The 12,360-nt window shown below is 47.2% G+C and overlaps 1 protein-coding gene across 1 annotated transcript; it reads right to left on the bottom strand.

Moving 5' to 3' along the window:
* Positions 1-3,327: 3,327 nt before the first annotated feature.
* On the bottom strand, positions 3,328-9,245 carry LOC123070609 (MACPF domain-containing protein CAD1). Its single transcript, XM_044493880.1, has 6 exons — positions 8,729-9,245; positions 8,292-8,530; positions 7,962-8,157; positions 7,446-7,629; positions 6,883-7,046; positions 3,328-4,131 (listed from the first exon to the last, which is right to left on the bottom strand). Exons 1-6 carry the CDS (start codon positions 9,002-9,004, stop codon positions 3,532-3,534), a joined length of 1,659 nt encoding a protein of 552 aa, XP_044349815.1. The 5' UTR covers positions 9,005-9,245; the 3' UTR covers positions 3,328-3,531.
* Positions 9,246-12,360: the final 3,115 nt, after the last annotated feature.

The raw sequence follows: 12,360 nt of genomic DNA, 5'->3' as shown, positions 1-12,360 counted from the left end.
AAAAGCCTCTCCCTCCCACGCGTTCTTTCAGCCCGACACCAGCCGCCCACGTTCATGTTGTTGTTGAGTGCGTCGTTCCACATTGAAGTCGGCTCAGGACGGACATGGCCTCTCACTGCCTCTGTCATTGAAGCGGCGCGCCGGCCGCTACACGCCCGGCTAAACATGCCTCCTCGCCACATTCAAACGCCTTCACTAAACCCGTGTGGGAGCCGAGAAACCTACTCCGGCCACACGTTCATTCATGAGCGGACCAACATTAACCGCAAAATCGGCCAAGCTTCTCTTGTCCGACCTCTATTTAAATGATGCCAGACGTCGGGCAAGAGTCGCACCCCTCCGCCGTTCCACCGTCTCATTCTTCACCATTTTCTCCATTCTTCTAAGGCTTCCGAAGAGCAGTTCTCTGGCATACAAGCCGACTTGATGGCCCGCGGAGCCCGCCAGATACAAGTGAGGCTTCTCGCTGCTCCACCTCCCTCGCCTAGCCCGACGGAGCCAGTTGTCGCGGCCCCAAGCCGGCGCGTGGTTCAGCAACCCGTCGCTCTAGGCCAACTCGATGAGGAGTGGCGAGTTGCTCCACGCCGGCACGGCGGCACGGGCATCGACATATCTAGTGCCTGCAACCGCGCCATCCGTTGTCGACGCACGCGTAGTCACGCCATGCACGGACAGAAAGAAGCCAGCTGCGCGGATGTAGACGAGGTGGCGGCCCGCACGTCCGCGCCCGCCACCATCATCAAGGAGAAGTAGAACACAGAAGGCCGCTGTCATCATCAAGGAGAAGTAGGACACAGAAGACCGCCGTCGCTTGTATCCATGGAGGCCACCGCTGGAGACCTGGCTGGTTCTCCTTTATCTCAGACCATCTTGGGCACCCGCCTGAACTCCACGGAAGCACCCTTCCCCTCGGACTGAAGCACCCTCTTTGCTGCTCCGATGAGCGGCGTAGCCGGATATAGGTAAGATATAGAAGAAAAATATATCTCCGGGGCTCCCGACAGTCCGGTTAGCGGGCTGTCGGACATGAGGAAAACAAGTCGCGGCCGGCCGTAGACTAGTGTAGTGTATCCATGTCGTGGGAGTGAAGCTCCGCGCGACCATACATGCACATAGTTTTATATTTTTAGTTGAAAATATGTTCAAAATGTAATCGTATTCGTCTGGTTTGTATGAAATCCGTCATGTTTATATGAAATTCAGCCTTGTTTGCACGAATTTCATCCGGTTTGTTGAAAACGAGTTTAAAATGTATGCAGTTATGATTGGATGGCGTCCTCCCGCATTCATGTCCACAGACTGGTCCCCCTTATCCGTGAACGGATGCAGGAGGAAATTTGCGGGTTGTCGTTCCCTAAGAGCAACTCTAGCAGACCCCGCAAAAGCCGCAAACCCGCAAAATTCCGGCGAGTATACGGGCTCGGCCTAATTTTCTCGCCAGAAAAGAGCCCTTATACTCGCCCGACCCGTAAAAATATTTACCGTGGCCCGCAAACCGCCCGCCCCGACCAGTATATTTACGGGTTCGCAATGTGTTTGCACGTCGAAACCCTATCCCCCCGTCGCCAACGCGGCTCCGGGAGCAGATCCGGCGGCGGCTACGACCCCGAGCGCGAGCGGTGCGTCCAATCGAACGACGCGAGGAAGCGCGGGGCGAGGAAGTGGACCAACCGCGGCCTCTCGCCGCCGCCGAGCTTCCGCGTCCATGAGACGGACGAATACGACCGTCGGCACTACCGTACGCCGTCCTCGACCGCAGGCTCGTCCTCTGTGGCGAGATCTTCGTACGCCGCGAGCTCCTCCTCTTCCGGCGCGGGCCTTCCCCCCGTGAAGAGGGAGTGGTCGGAGGAGCCGGAGGAGATCGAGCTAGTCCCCGTCAAGCAGGAGCCCGAGGAGCTCGGGAGCCGTGAAGTCGTCAGGCCGGAGGACTTCGTCGCCAATGTCGACGCGGTCGCGACCGCCATTGCCGAGCGGAGCTTGCGCTGGAGGCGGAGCGCTGGCGCCACCACGAAGAGCTCGAAGACCTCGTGTTCCAGCAGGCGGTCACAGCCAACCTCGCCGCCAAGGAGAAGGACGACGAGTGGCGGCGCATCCGCGAGGAGCAGAGGAAGAAGTACGACCTCGACAGCTCCGGCGAGGAGGATTGAGCTCCTCCACGGCGTCGTCCATGGTCCTGAGCTCGCCGCCGTGAGATCCTCACCCCCTCTAGTACTAGTACTGATGTAGTATGTAGTATGAGCTAGTGTTTGATCATGTAATATATGTAGTATGTGATGAACTACTATGGTGCAATTTCTCCTGCTAAACTGTTTTTTTTTTCAAATTATGTAGCTTCATCTACGGTTTCTGATCGGCCGCGCTCGTTCTCAACCCGCAAACGAGATCTTCATCAAACTGTAAACGCGTTTTGCGGGTCGGGATTTTATGAGGTTTGCTAGAGTTGCTATAAGAGAGTTGAAATGACGCCATGCGTGGCATATGCACTGCGTGCCATATGCACAGCACTGCAGGAGCTGATGAAACCAAAGAACAGCTCGTTCACAGCTTCGCATGCAGCGGCCCGGTTGCCTGCCAGCAAGTGCCGGCGCCACCGCCCAATTCTTCCACATTCCCCACAGAGACGTCAACAATGTTCCTGCCTCCTGCGGAAACAACAAGTCAGGACTCACAACGGATCGGGAATTCAGATCGACTCGGTAAATTCCCCCGGCTTGAGCAGACTAAATGGAGTCGCTGTTGAGAAATGTTTGTTAACTTGCAAATGGACAGCAAAAGTAGCAGATATGAAAGGTTTCCTTTTGTTCCATTTGGAAGCAAGGCACCATGAAGCAAGGCACCATGTCCACCAGAAGAGGTGACATGCCTGATTACGTCTGCAATTTATTTCTCGACTACTGGCAGAACACGTAGCGGACAAGGGGGGCTACAATTTGTGTGTGTGTGTGTGTGTGTGTTTCTGAACAAGAATTGTTCTCGTCAATTATCTAGTCGAACAGTGAAACAGTACAGTAAGTAGCAGAGTTGCACAGCAAACTCTGAAGAAAGTCACCTCTCGGTAGCAAAACTTGTCGTGGTTTTAGTTCAACTTTGAAACGGAGGAAGTATTAATCTGCAACACTCATATACCCGTTGGAAAGACTAAGTTATGCTCGCTTTGATCATACTACCTCGCAAAAGGCAGATAAAGTGCGCCCAAGGAATGTTCGTTTAAACATCATTGAAGTCAGTTCCGTTCTGCTGGAGTAAACGTCACCACAAAGCAAAGAACAATATTAGTGATGAAAAAATTCAATATATTAAATTCCATTGACGGGCTAAGAAGATTCGGAAGGAAATGACCAGGGCCAGATGAAATATTTTTGAACTGGACAAAAAAAACGTTGTCCATGCTACTTCGCTCATAGCATCAACGCAAGAAGCATGATTCCAGACATGTTACATACAGTACCATACATGAACAAAAGAACAATGCTATCTTTAAACATGGTGCTCCATAGCAGAGCGAATGAATGAATGCTCTCAACACTTTGGTCAATAGTTCAATAAGGAGTATTTTGCACGTACAATAATCCTGCCCTTCTCCACGCCTAATTTTGCTCCTGTGACCAGCCAATGGCCAGGTGCGTCTTGTGGGCCCTTCAACGTCTCTGTCATGTCGACAATCTTCACAAGTTTAGCATTGTCACTTGAGGACGATGAAGCTTCATCTGTTCTATGCATCCCAGAACTTGGACTGTGGTCCCACACTGATCTCCTGATTGTGCACCCAGGAACTCTGGAGAACAAAAGTTTAAGGTGGAGCACGCTCTTTGCGCCAAAATCCCACACTCCTAATTGTGCTCCCGTGACAATATAAACGCCAGACAGATCCGTGATATTTGTTTCGGTGTACTCTATGGGCGCAGTGCTGACATGAGCAAAATTCTTCCACTTGATTGGTTCAAACCATCGGCTATCCTGCTCTTCAGGCCCTTGCCATTTTGGTGGTCCGATTGTGATATGGGAGTCCCAATGAGGTAGAAATATCTTTGGTAACGAGCCAAGGTGCTGCAAATGAATAGCCAGACGGTTCTGTTTTGCTCCTTCCAAGTACAGCCTCAGGCCAGTGATTGGTCGACGCCCAACAGATACCTGCAAGTATTCCATTGGAAATTAGCTTGAATTAGATTGTTCTACATAGTTTATCATCTTATAAAGTATATTCAATAATGTCACCAAATAGGACTCCCGACATAAGTGGTGGTCCCTTAGGGCGTGTTTGGTTCAGGAACAAAGTGGAATGGAATGTCCTGGTTCCAGTCCACTGGAATGGGTTGGTTCCATTCCTATATTTGGTTGGGGGCAATCCGGTGGAGTGGAATGGTTATATTACAGTATTTCGTTGGTGAGATGAAATATAATGCATTTCGTTCAACTCATCTCTTGTGTAGAGTGGTGAGAATACCTCTCATCATCTCATGTGCATATATATAATATGAATAAGATAGCTCTTTGTATTTTTAGCAAGAAATTATTCAAATTCTTCATAATATTTCAATTGTATTTGTAGCATAAATAAGTTACAAATACAGTCACAAGCATAACAACTATACAAGGATATGATGTCAAACAAATAATTCACATTGCTTCCTATTTAACAAGACTCGTATATAGGTCAAAAATCATCAACCCGCATAGTCGCATACACATCAAGCAAAACTAGCCAAGACTCTTTTTTCTTGGAATTTTTTATATCATTTTGCATAACTTTATTTTATACACAAATATTTCTGAAGTTAACTAGTACAGAAACCACACTATGAGTCCTCTTGTAACATACCACTTTTCAACTCTAGAGCTAGGAATTTCTTTCCCTAGAATAAAATAAATTATTTATTGCATTTTCTTTTCACCGGGACATCTCAAGTGGAATGGAAGTGACTATATTAGACTTGCATATCTATCTTCTAATCAAAATCCAGCCCACTTATCATCCTTCATTTGATACGGTGATCCAAACCAACTCAGACTCAAGACCAACGCCCCATACTTGCCAAACCTCCTTATCCCTGCGTCAAGACGTCTCCTTACCTCCAAGTGGTTAACCAACCCAGGTTATTTCGGATTCGTTTACCATCGCTGTATTCGAGTAGGAGGAGAACCCTACTCCTTATCCAATCCTAACCGACCTAGAACCCATATATATATATATATATATATATATATACCCAAGACTCCAAAATCACGAATCCACAGCTTCCGAGCCACCCCAAGTCACCACCAAAGTTGATCAGACGAGTTTCGCAAGGCAGCAGAAAACTCTTATGCAATCTCTTTGTTCTTGGCGACTCAATCATCTCCTCAACGACCCCACCGTTGTAGACGAGCCCGTTGAAGTGCTGCAGGACCGAGTCCTCACCACTAAGTTTCACAACAGCCCGACGGTGCAATCCCGTAAAGTTATTTGGTCGTCACTTAAGATTGCACCATCAGATCGTCATGAAACTTTACGGGAGTGGTGAGGGCTCAATCGTGCAGCACTTCAACGGTCGGACCGTCTTCAACGGTACATAACAGTTTTCTGCTGCTCGGAAGCTATGGATTTGTGGTTTTGGAGTCTTGGGAGGTAGGAGGGGTTCTAGGTCGGTTGGGGCTGCTCTAGGTCGGTTAGGATTGGATACAGAGTAGGTTTTGTCCTGCTCGAATCCAACAGCGGTGAACGAATCCGAAACCACTTGGGTTGGTTTAGGTCGCCTAAGAGAAGCTTCCGGAGGAGACGTCTTGGCGCAGGGATAAGAAGGTTTGGCAAGTACGGGGTGTTGGTATCAGTTCCGAGTCCGAGTCGGAGTAGGTTTGGATAACCGGACCAAATGAGGATGACAAGTGGGCTGGATTTTGACTAGAAGATAGATATGAGCCCAAGTCAAATATAATTCAAGACCTAGAGCATTTCCACTTGACATGGCCCGGTGAAAAAAAAATGCAATAAAGAAAATGAAGAGCTCAATCATATATTTTATTCTAGGCGGAAAAAATCCTAGCTTAAACAATAACTACTATACTTAGCTAGAGTTTGAAAAATGGTATATAACACCGTTTTTCCTTTGCTGCAAAGTTCAGAATTCTACCTCAGCCACCGCTCCAGACTGGGAGCTGAGGTTGACACTCAAGAAAAGGATGCTGACAAGCAAAAAAATCGGCCAGAGCTGCAGTGTAGCGCCTCCGCCTTCCAACTCCGCCACTCGCCCCTGTTTGCCGCCGCGGCTCCGCCTATCAATCGGCCATCGCCCAGCAGTCGTTGTTGCTGCTTCGCTTCCCAACAAGCCACCGTCCCCTTCCCCTTACCGTCACCGCGTCTTGGGCGTTTCCTAACGGGCCGCCGCAGCCTAGGCCCGCTGCCACGAGATGACAAGGTGAGAGAGGTCTGGAGAGAGAGAGGCTACAGGTTTTTTCCTTTTATCGGTGAGAGTTGGGTGTCATATGCGCGTGATTTGAGCAAGGAATCGATCGGTTCCCCCGATTTAAAGGAACTAGCACGTTCCACATATAGAGGGTCCGCGTGATTTGAGTGAGGAGCTAGTCGGTTCCACCGACTTGGAGCACATTCTGCATATATGGGGTATATTCCCTTCTCTAGAATCGGTAGGTTCCATTTCTTCACGCAACCAAACACAAGAATGTGTTCCATATGGCTTGATCAATTGAACTGCATTACAAAATATGAACGCTTCGTCGCATCCCAGGTAAATTATTGTTAATCCTACAGCAAAATGGTGTTTGCTTCTATTTTGTCTAATGACAGGGTCTAGTAAGGGGCGCTAAATTGACCTATCGATGGTAAAACTAAAATAGCTAAAGGGAAATTATCATAAACATGTATTTAAACCCGAGAGCAGCATTTACCTGTTCTGTGCTAACAAATAGCTTTGGGCCCATCAAGCTGAACTGAAGTGACGGGCACACAGGCTCTTTTCTATTTTGTCCAGCAATACCCAGTGGTACTGGAGCCCAAACTAGTGGAACTTGGAAATCTAAGAAGTATTGTAACTCTTCAATTGGAGGTTTGTCTGGAGTAAAAAAATATGCAAACATCATTGAAAAGATACCATGTAATATGATAATGTTTAATCACAGCAGGAAATAGCAAGGATAACTACCCAACTCTTTGGTAGACATAGGAAAACATTTCTCCAGATTCTAATCATTCAATAGCTATACTACTGTATTGAGCTACTGATTTAATCACGATTGACATTCTGACTTTAGGAAAGATATGTCTATCTTGATCATGAATACATCACCCTTACTAAAAAATATTTTTCAATACATACTCCAAATAGAAGAACTGTGCAGAGACTCTGCTACTGTAATATATAGATAGCAATATAATTTAAAACAACAGCTCAGGTTTACGGCAAATGGACTTTGAGGATAGTCCACAAAAAGGAGCCAGGTGCATGTCTTACATGTCAAGTATAGATCAATGGCACGAGCAATGTGCTTCTTCCCAGGTATATCATCGACGAGTGAAACAATAGGGAGAAATGTCATGCCTATGACATCTGGCGCTGAGGAAACAGTTTTTATCCACTCAACAGAATTCTGAACAAGATCGCAACCTCCCCTCCTTCTGAAGATTACTGTCATGTCCTGTATATGGGACTGGAATTAGGATTTGTTTACAGTAAGAGGTGCAGTACACATATCACATATGTTATTATAGTATTATTTTTTTCGAATTGAATATGTGTGACAGTTCAAAGTAGCTAATTTCCTACTGGTGATACTTTAGGCCGTTTTCAAAGACGAGTCGAATAAATAGCCGCTATGTAATGGCATCTTGTAAACTGACACCGCCCTCAAGGTGCATACATTAAGAATGTCCAATTTCCTATTAATATTATTATCAACACTTGCAATTAACAAGATACCCCCTCCGTCCCAAAATTGAAGATCATTTTTGACACTATGAACTAGCTAACCTTTTCGCTATAATTGATGGGGGGTGCATTTGACTTGTTCTCCACATCTGAGAACCTCTCGTTCCCAATTTCTCTGACATAATTTCTGAACTCCATTTCAGATAATTGGGATGAGGAATGCTGCTTTATGTATACTTCATCCTTACCGCCAACCATTACAGAAGTAATAATATGTGTGCCGTAATTCTCGATAAAGCTGAGCAGAAATGAGACAAGGGCACCTTGTTATTGTATGATAAGGGCAGGTAATATGCAAAAAGTCATGTAGGACAGCCAAATGTAAAACTGACCCTGAGAGAGCAGGGTCAATGGAGAAGATTACCTACTGACCTAGCCAATGCTGGTGGATCCCAAGTATATGGAATTGCGCGCTTTACACTCTCTTGCAGAATCAGTTCATCACTAGTTATTTTAACTCTATATAGCGGAACAGAATAGCCATCAACTGCAAGGGCCTTTGTTGCGGCTGCATCATTCTTCCAAGAACCAGTAAAGCTGAAGAGCGAGTTGAAGGAACCCAGAGGGACTGTTTCCAGCAAGCTCGCCTTCCTGTTGAAATGCTCCGCCATCTGCGCGATAAATGGTGATGCCAAATGTCAGAGACAGTGAAGGGAACGGCCACGAAGCCTAACATGTGTAGTACGATTTGCATAACAGCAAATTTGCATCACACTACACGCAGAAGAGAAGAAGGCATGATGTATATGCGTGCACGATCTGCTCAAACGCCCCAAAATCGGGACTCCGGTCCGGAGCACCTCCCTCACCTTGTCGAAGCTGCAGACGAAGGGCTCGTCGGGGGCGGCACCAGCGGGGGGCGGGCGGCTGCGCTCGGGGTTGCCGCGATAGGCCTCCACCTCGACGTCGGGGGGCACGCCGCAGAGGACGCCGCCGCCGATGGGCAGGTCCCGCGCGCGGGCCTCGTCGAGCGTCACGAGCCTCCCGGCGCCCTTGCAGTAGAGCAGGCGGTGGTCGCCGGCGGCGTCGAGGCCGCGCCCCACCGCCTGCAGGGCCGCCTCCAGGGCGGAGCCGGCGAGGCTCATGGGCCCCTCCAGCGCTCCCCCTTCTCCGCCGCCGCCGCCGCCGCCTCGAGATCCGTGGCGACTCAGCTTGGCCGCGGCAACCAGAGGAGGCCGCTCCGGTGCCTGCGCTGCTCCTTCGTGGAGGCTACGAGAGGGAGGGAGGGGCGGCCAAGAAGACACGGACGGGGGTTGGAGGAGTCGTCGCAGGAGAGGCTTTTGACCGCCGCTATTGCTGTCGATCGGGGAGGGAGGGAGGAAGAGGGGGACACGGTTTCTACGGAGCAAGGCAACTGAGGGAGATGGCGACGCTGCCTGCCTGGGGGCAGTCTGGTTTGACTGGATTTCTTTTCCCAATTTTTCATTTCTCTTTCTTCATTTCTTCTCTTGATTATCAGTATTTAATTAGTGCATTTCGAAGCACGTCTTCATGTTCAATGTTGTCATGCCGGTGTCCTCTTTGGGTGGTTGAAAACTGGAACGCATGCATGCCATTGAAAAGGTGGTTTGACTTTCTGTATTGATTGGAATTACTCCACACAAACAACACGTGGAACTAAGTGCATTTCGAAGTTTAATACTGTAATCTTCTAATAAGAAATGGTCAAACTTCTAGAAATTATTTCACTATCTCTAGAAAGAGGTAACTATGGCTTTTAAAAATAGGATGACTATTTGTCCTTTTAACGGCGGACCGAAATTTCAAAATTTACAAAGTTATAATTTGACATGGATACGGCACCCGGATATGGTCACCAAGGACGGAAGCATGTTGAAATCACATTTGCTTCTTTAGTGGTTTTGGTAATTCATATCAACATACATGGTATTGGACTAATGTTTTTTTAAATATATTTTATTAGGAAATATATATATAGGTGAAAAATATTTATGGGATGTTAATATGTGTGTGTGTGTGTGTGTGTAATGGTCTGAAAGTTTTACAAATTTAATATCAATGGGTCTAAAAAGGCCATTGGAACCCCAATCCTAAGTCACATCGATCTAGCATATAACACATCATATCACTTTGCGGTCTCATGCACAGTATTCCCACGGCTGCAGCCTTACCTTGGTCGGGACTGTTTGCGTCTTTTGACTCACGTATATGATTGTGTCACTAGCATCCATATGACAGAAAACCCGGGTCGAAACCAAGGTGGCATATTCGTACAGAAACTCAGGATATGTAATCCAACAATGAACGTGTCGGTCGTTGACATATGAACCCAAGTCGTAGCAAGCTACAAGGACTTAAAAGAACAACGCGTGACATTTCCCTGAAGGGACAGACACAGGAACAAAGAAGGATACATGTGGGCCAATCCAAGTGTTCCGGAGCGGTAGCGAACTACTATGGCTTAGTGAAAGCACTAGGGAGCATTTCCCCATAAGAAATGCTACCAAAGGCAAACAACTAAGTGTCGAACCTCACACATAGCAATACACATTACATGTACGCATAACATGCAAGTATGTGTTGTACAACATGACATCACAACATTACTCAACAACTCATACAAGGATAAAGACTCAAAAGAGCCAACATAACATTATATTATAAACAGGGGTCACATGACCCATCATCCAAAGCATACAAGCAACGGAAGCATAACAAGTCTGAGTACAGACAACTACAAATAAAAGAGGCTGAGAAGTCTGACTATCTACAAGACCCTCCCAAGGGTACAAGATCATAGCTGAAGTAACAAGCTACTCGTCGAAGACCGTGTGGAACTACTAGTGAGACCAAAGTCTCCTCTGCAAAACATAAATTAGGCACGTGAGTACAAAGGTACTCAGTAAGACTTGTATCAGATCCTATCATACATGCATTAGTATCAAGAAGGATAATGTGGGGTTTAGCTGCAGCAGTCTAGCTTTGACTCGGTGGCTATCGTGTTCTACGACTACCAGTAGTTTCTTTGAGGTGAGAAAGCACAGACGAGTCCACTAAACACCACAATAGTACATCACTATGGATTTTATCCCGTCTCCCAACGAGAAGGCCATCCATAGCACTCACACTTATCTTGAGCATTTTAGAGTATCCACTTCAAATTTTCCATGTACCACATAAGTTTCTAAGTAGCCCATATCCGCGGACGCGGCTATTCGAGTAGATCATTACACGTCATGTATCTCGGCAACCTTCAAGCAGAAGCCTAGGAGGGTGTCAGCCACGACCTGACTAACCACACGAGACTCTAGTCCAGGTTTATCGCCTATTTGAGGATGTATCCGCAAGGGAAGTACAGTCGAGGTTTCTATCACGATCTCAAATGATGTGTGCAGGGTTTCCGAGCCCACCAGCCGGGTGCCAATCGGTACACTGGGCCACGGTGCCTTAGTCTGTCCCAAGTTCACCCTACCGGGTGCCACTTGGTAGGAAAATAGCATTGCCTACAAATACCAGAAACTAGTTCCAACTACTGGACAGAGATCAAGGCAGTTAATAAGTCAAGAGAGCTTGGAGCGCCCGAAGCCCAATGTGTGGTAGTAGCTAGCCTTGGATAACATACACAGAACTCAGTTCTTAAGGACGGTCCCAATGAGACAACCCACCATGTGCTCCTACATGGCCTCTCATTGCTACCTTTACCAAATCATGTTCACACACTTGACTCTCAGCATCAGAACATAGCATAACACTCGAATCCATCCACAATGAATCAAACCTGACACAACTCTAAACAATAGCAGGCATGGCATGGATAAGTCATAACATGGCTCAAGCAACTCCTAATCATGCTAGGAGGTTTTTACTATTTACTGTGATAATGACAGGTCATGCAGATGAATGGGTTCAACTACCACAACATAAAGTAGTAGTTTAATCATTGTTGTCATAATGCAATAAAGAGAGCAGGAGCGAGAGAGTGGGATTACATTGGAATGACCAAGGGGGTTTGCTTGCCTGGTAGATCAAAGTGGAGCACTACTCCTTAGACAGGTACTCTCGAACACTCTCTGGAGCAGGACCAGACTAGGGATGTGACAACTCGCCCCCACTCAAAAGAATCTCGTCCTGAGATTCAGTAGTCGGCGGAAAGAGAGCGGGGTACTCAAGTCGAAGATGATCTTCTCGCTCCCAACTAGCTTCTCTCTCAGAATGATGAGACCACTGGACCTTGGGAAACTTGATGTTCTGACATCAAGTGATACGCTCTGCTTGATCAAGAATACGAATGGGGTACTCTTGATATGTGAGGTTATCCTGGAGATCAAGCGTTTCGTGATCCACTTCAAGGATGGTATCCGAGAAGCAACCACTGCTGGATTGAGGATCTTTGCCGCCAGCCAGCTCTTTGTCGTCCGCTAGCTGATGGTAGAGAAGGTCTTTGCCATCAGCTTACAGAAAACTGACGGCAAGGAAAGAG

This window comes from Triticum aestivum, chromosome 3B (genome assembly GCF_018294505.1).
Source record: "Triticum aestivum cultivar Chinese Spring chromosome 3B, IWGSC CS RefSeq v2.1, whole genome shotgun sequence".
Classification (NCBI taxonomy): domain Eukaryota; kingdom Viridiplantae; phylum Streptophyta; class Magnoliopsida; order Poales; family Poaceae; genus Triticum; species Triticum aestivum.
Note: the sequence above shows the minus strand (reverse complement) of the source record. Positions and strands in the feature narration are given on the sequence as shown.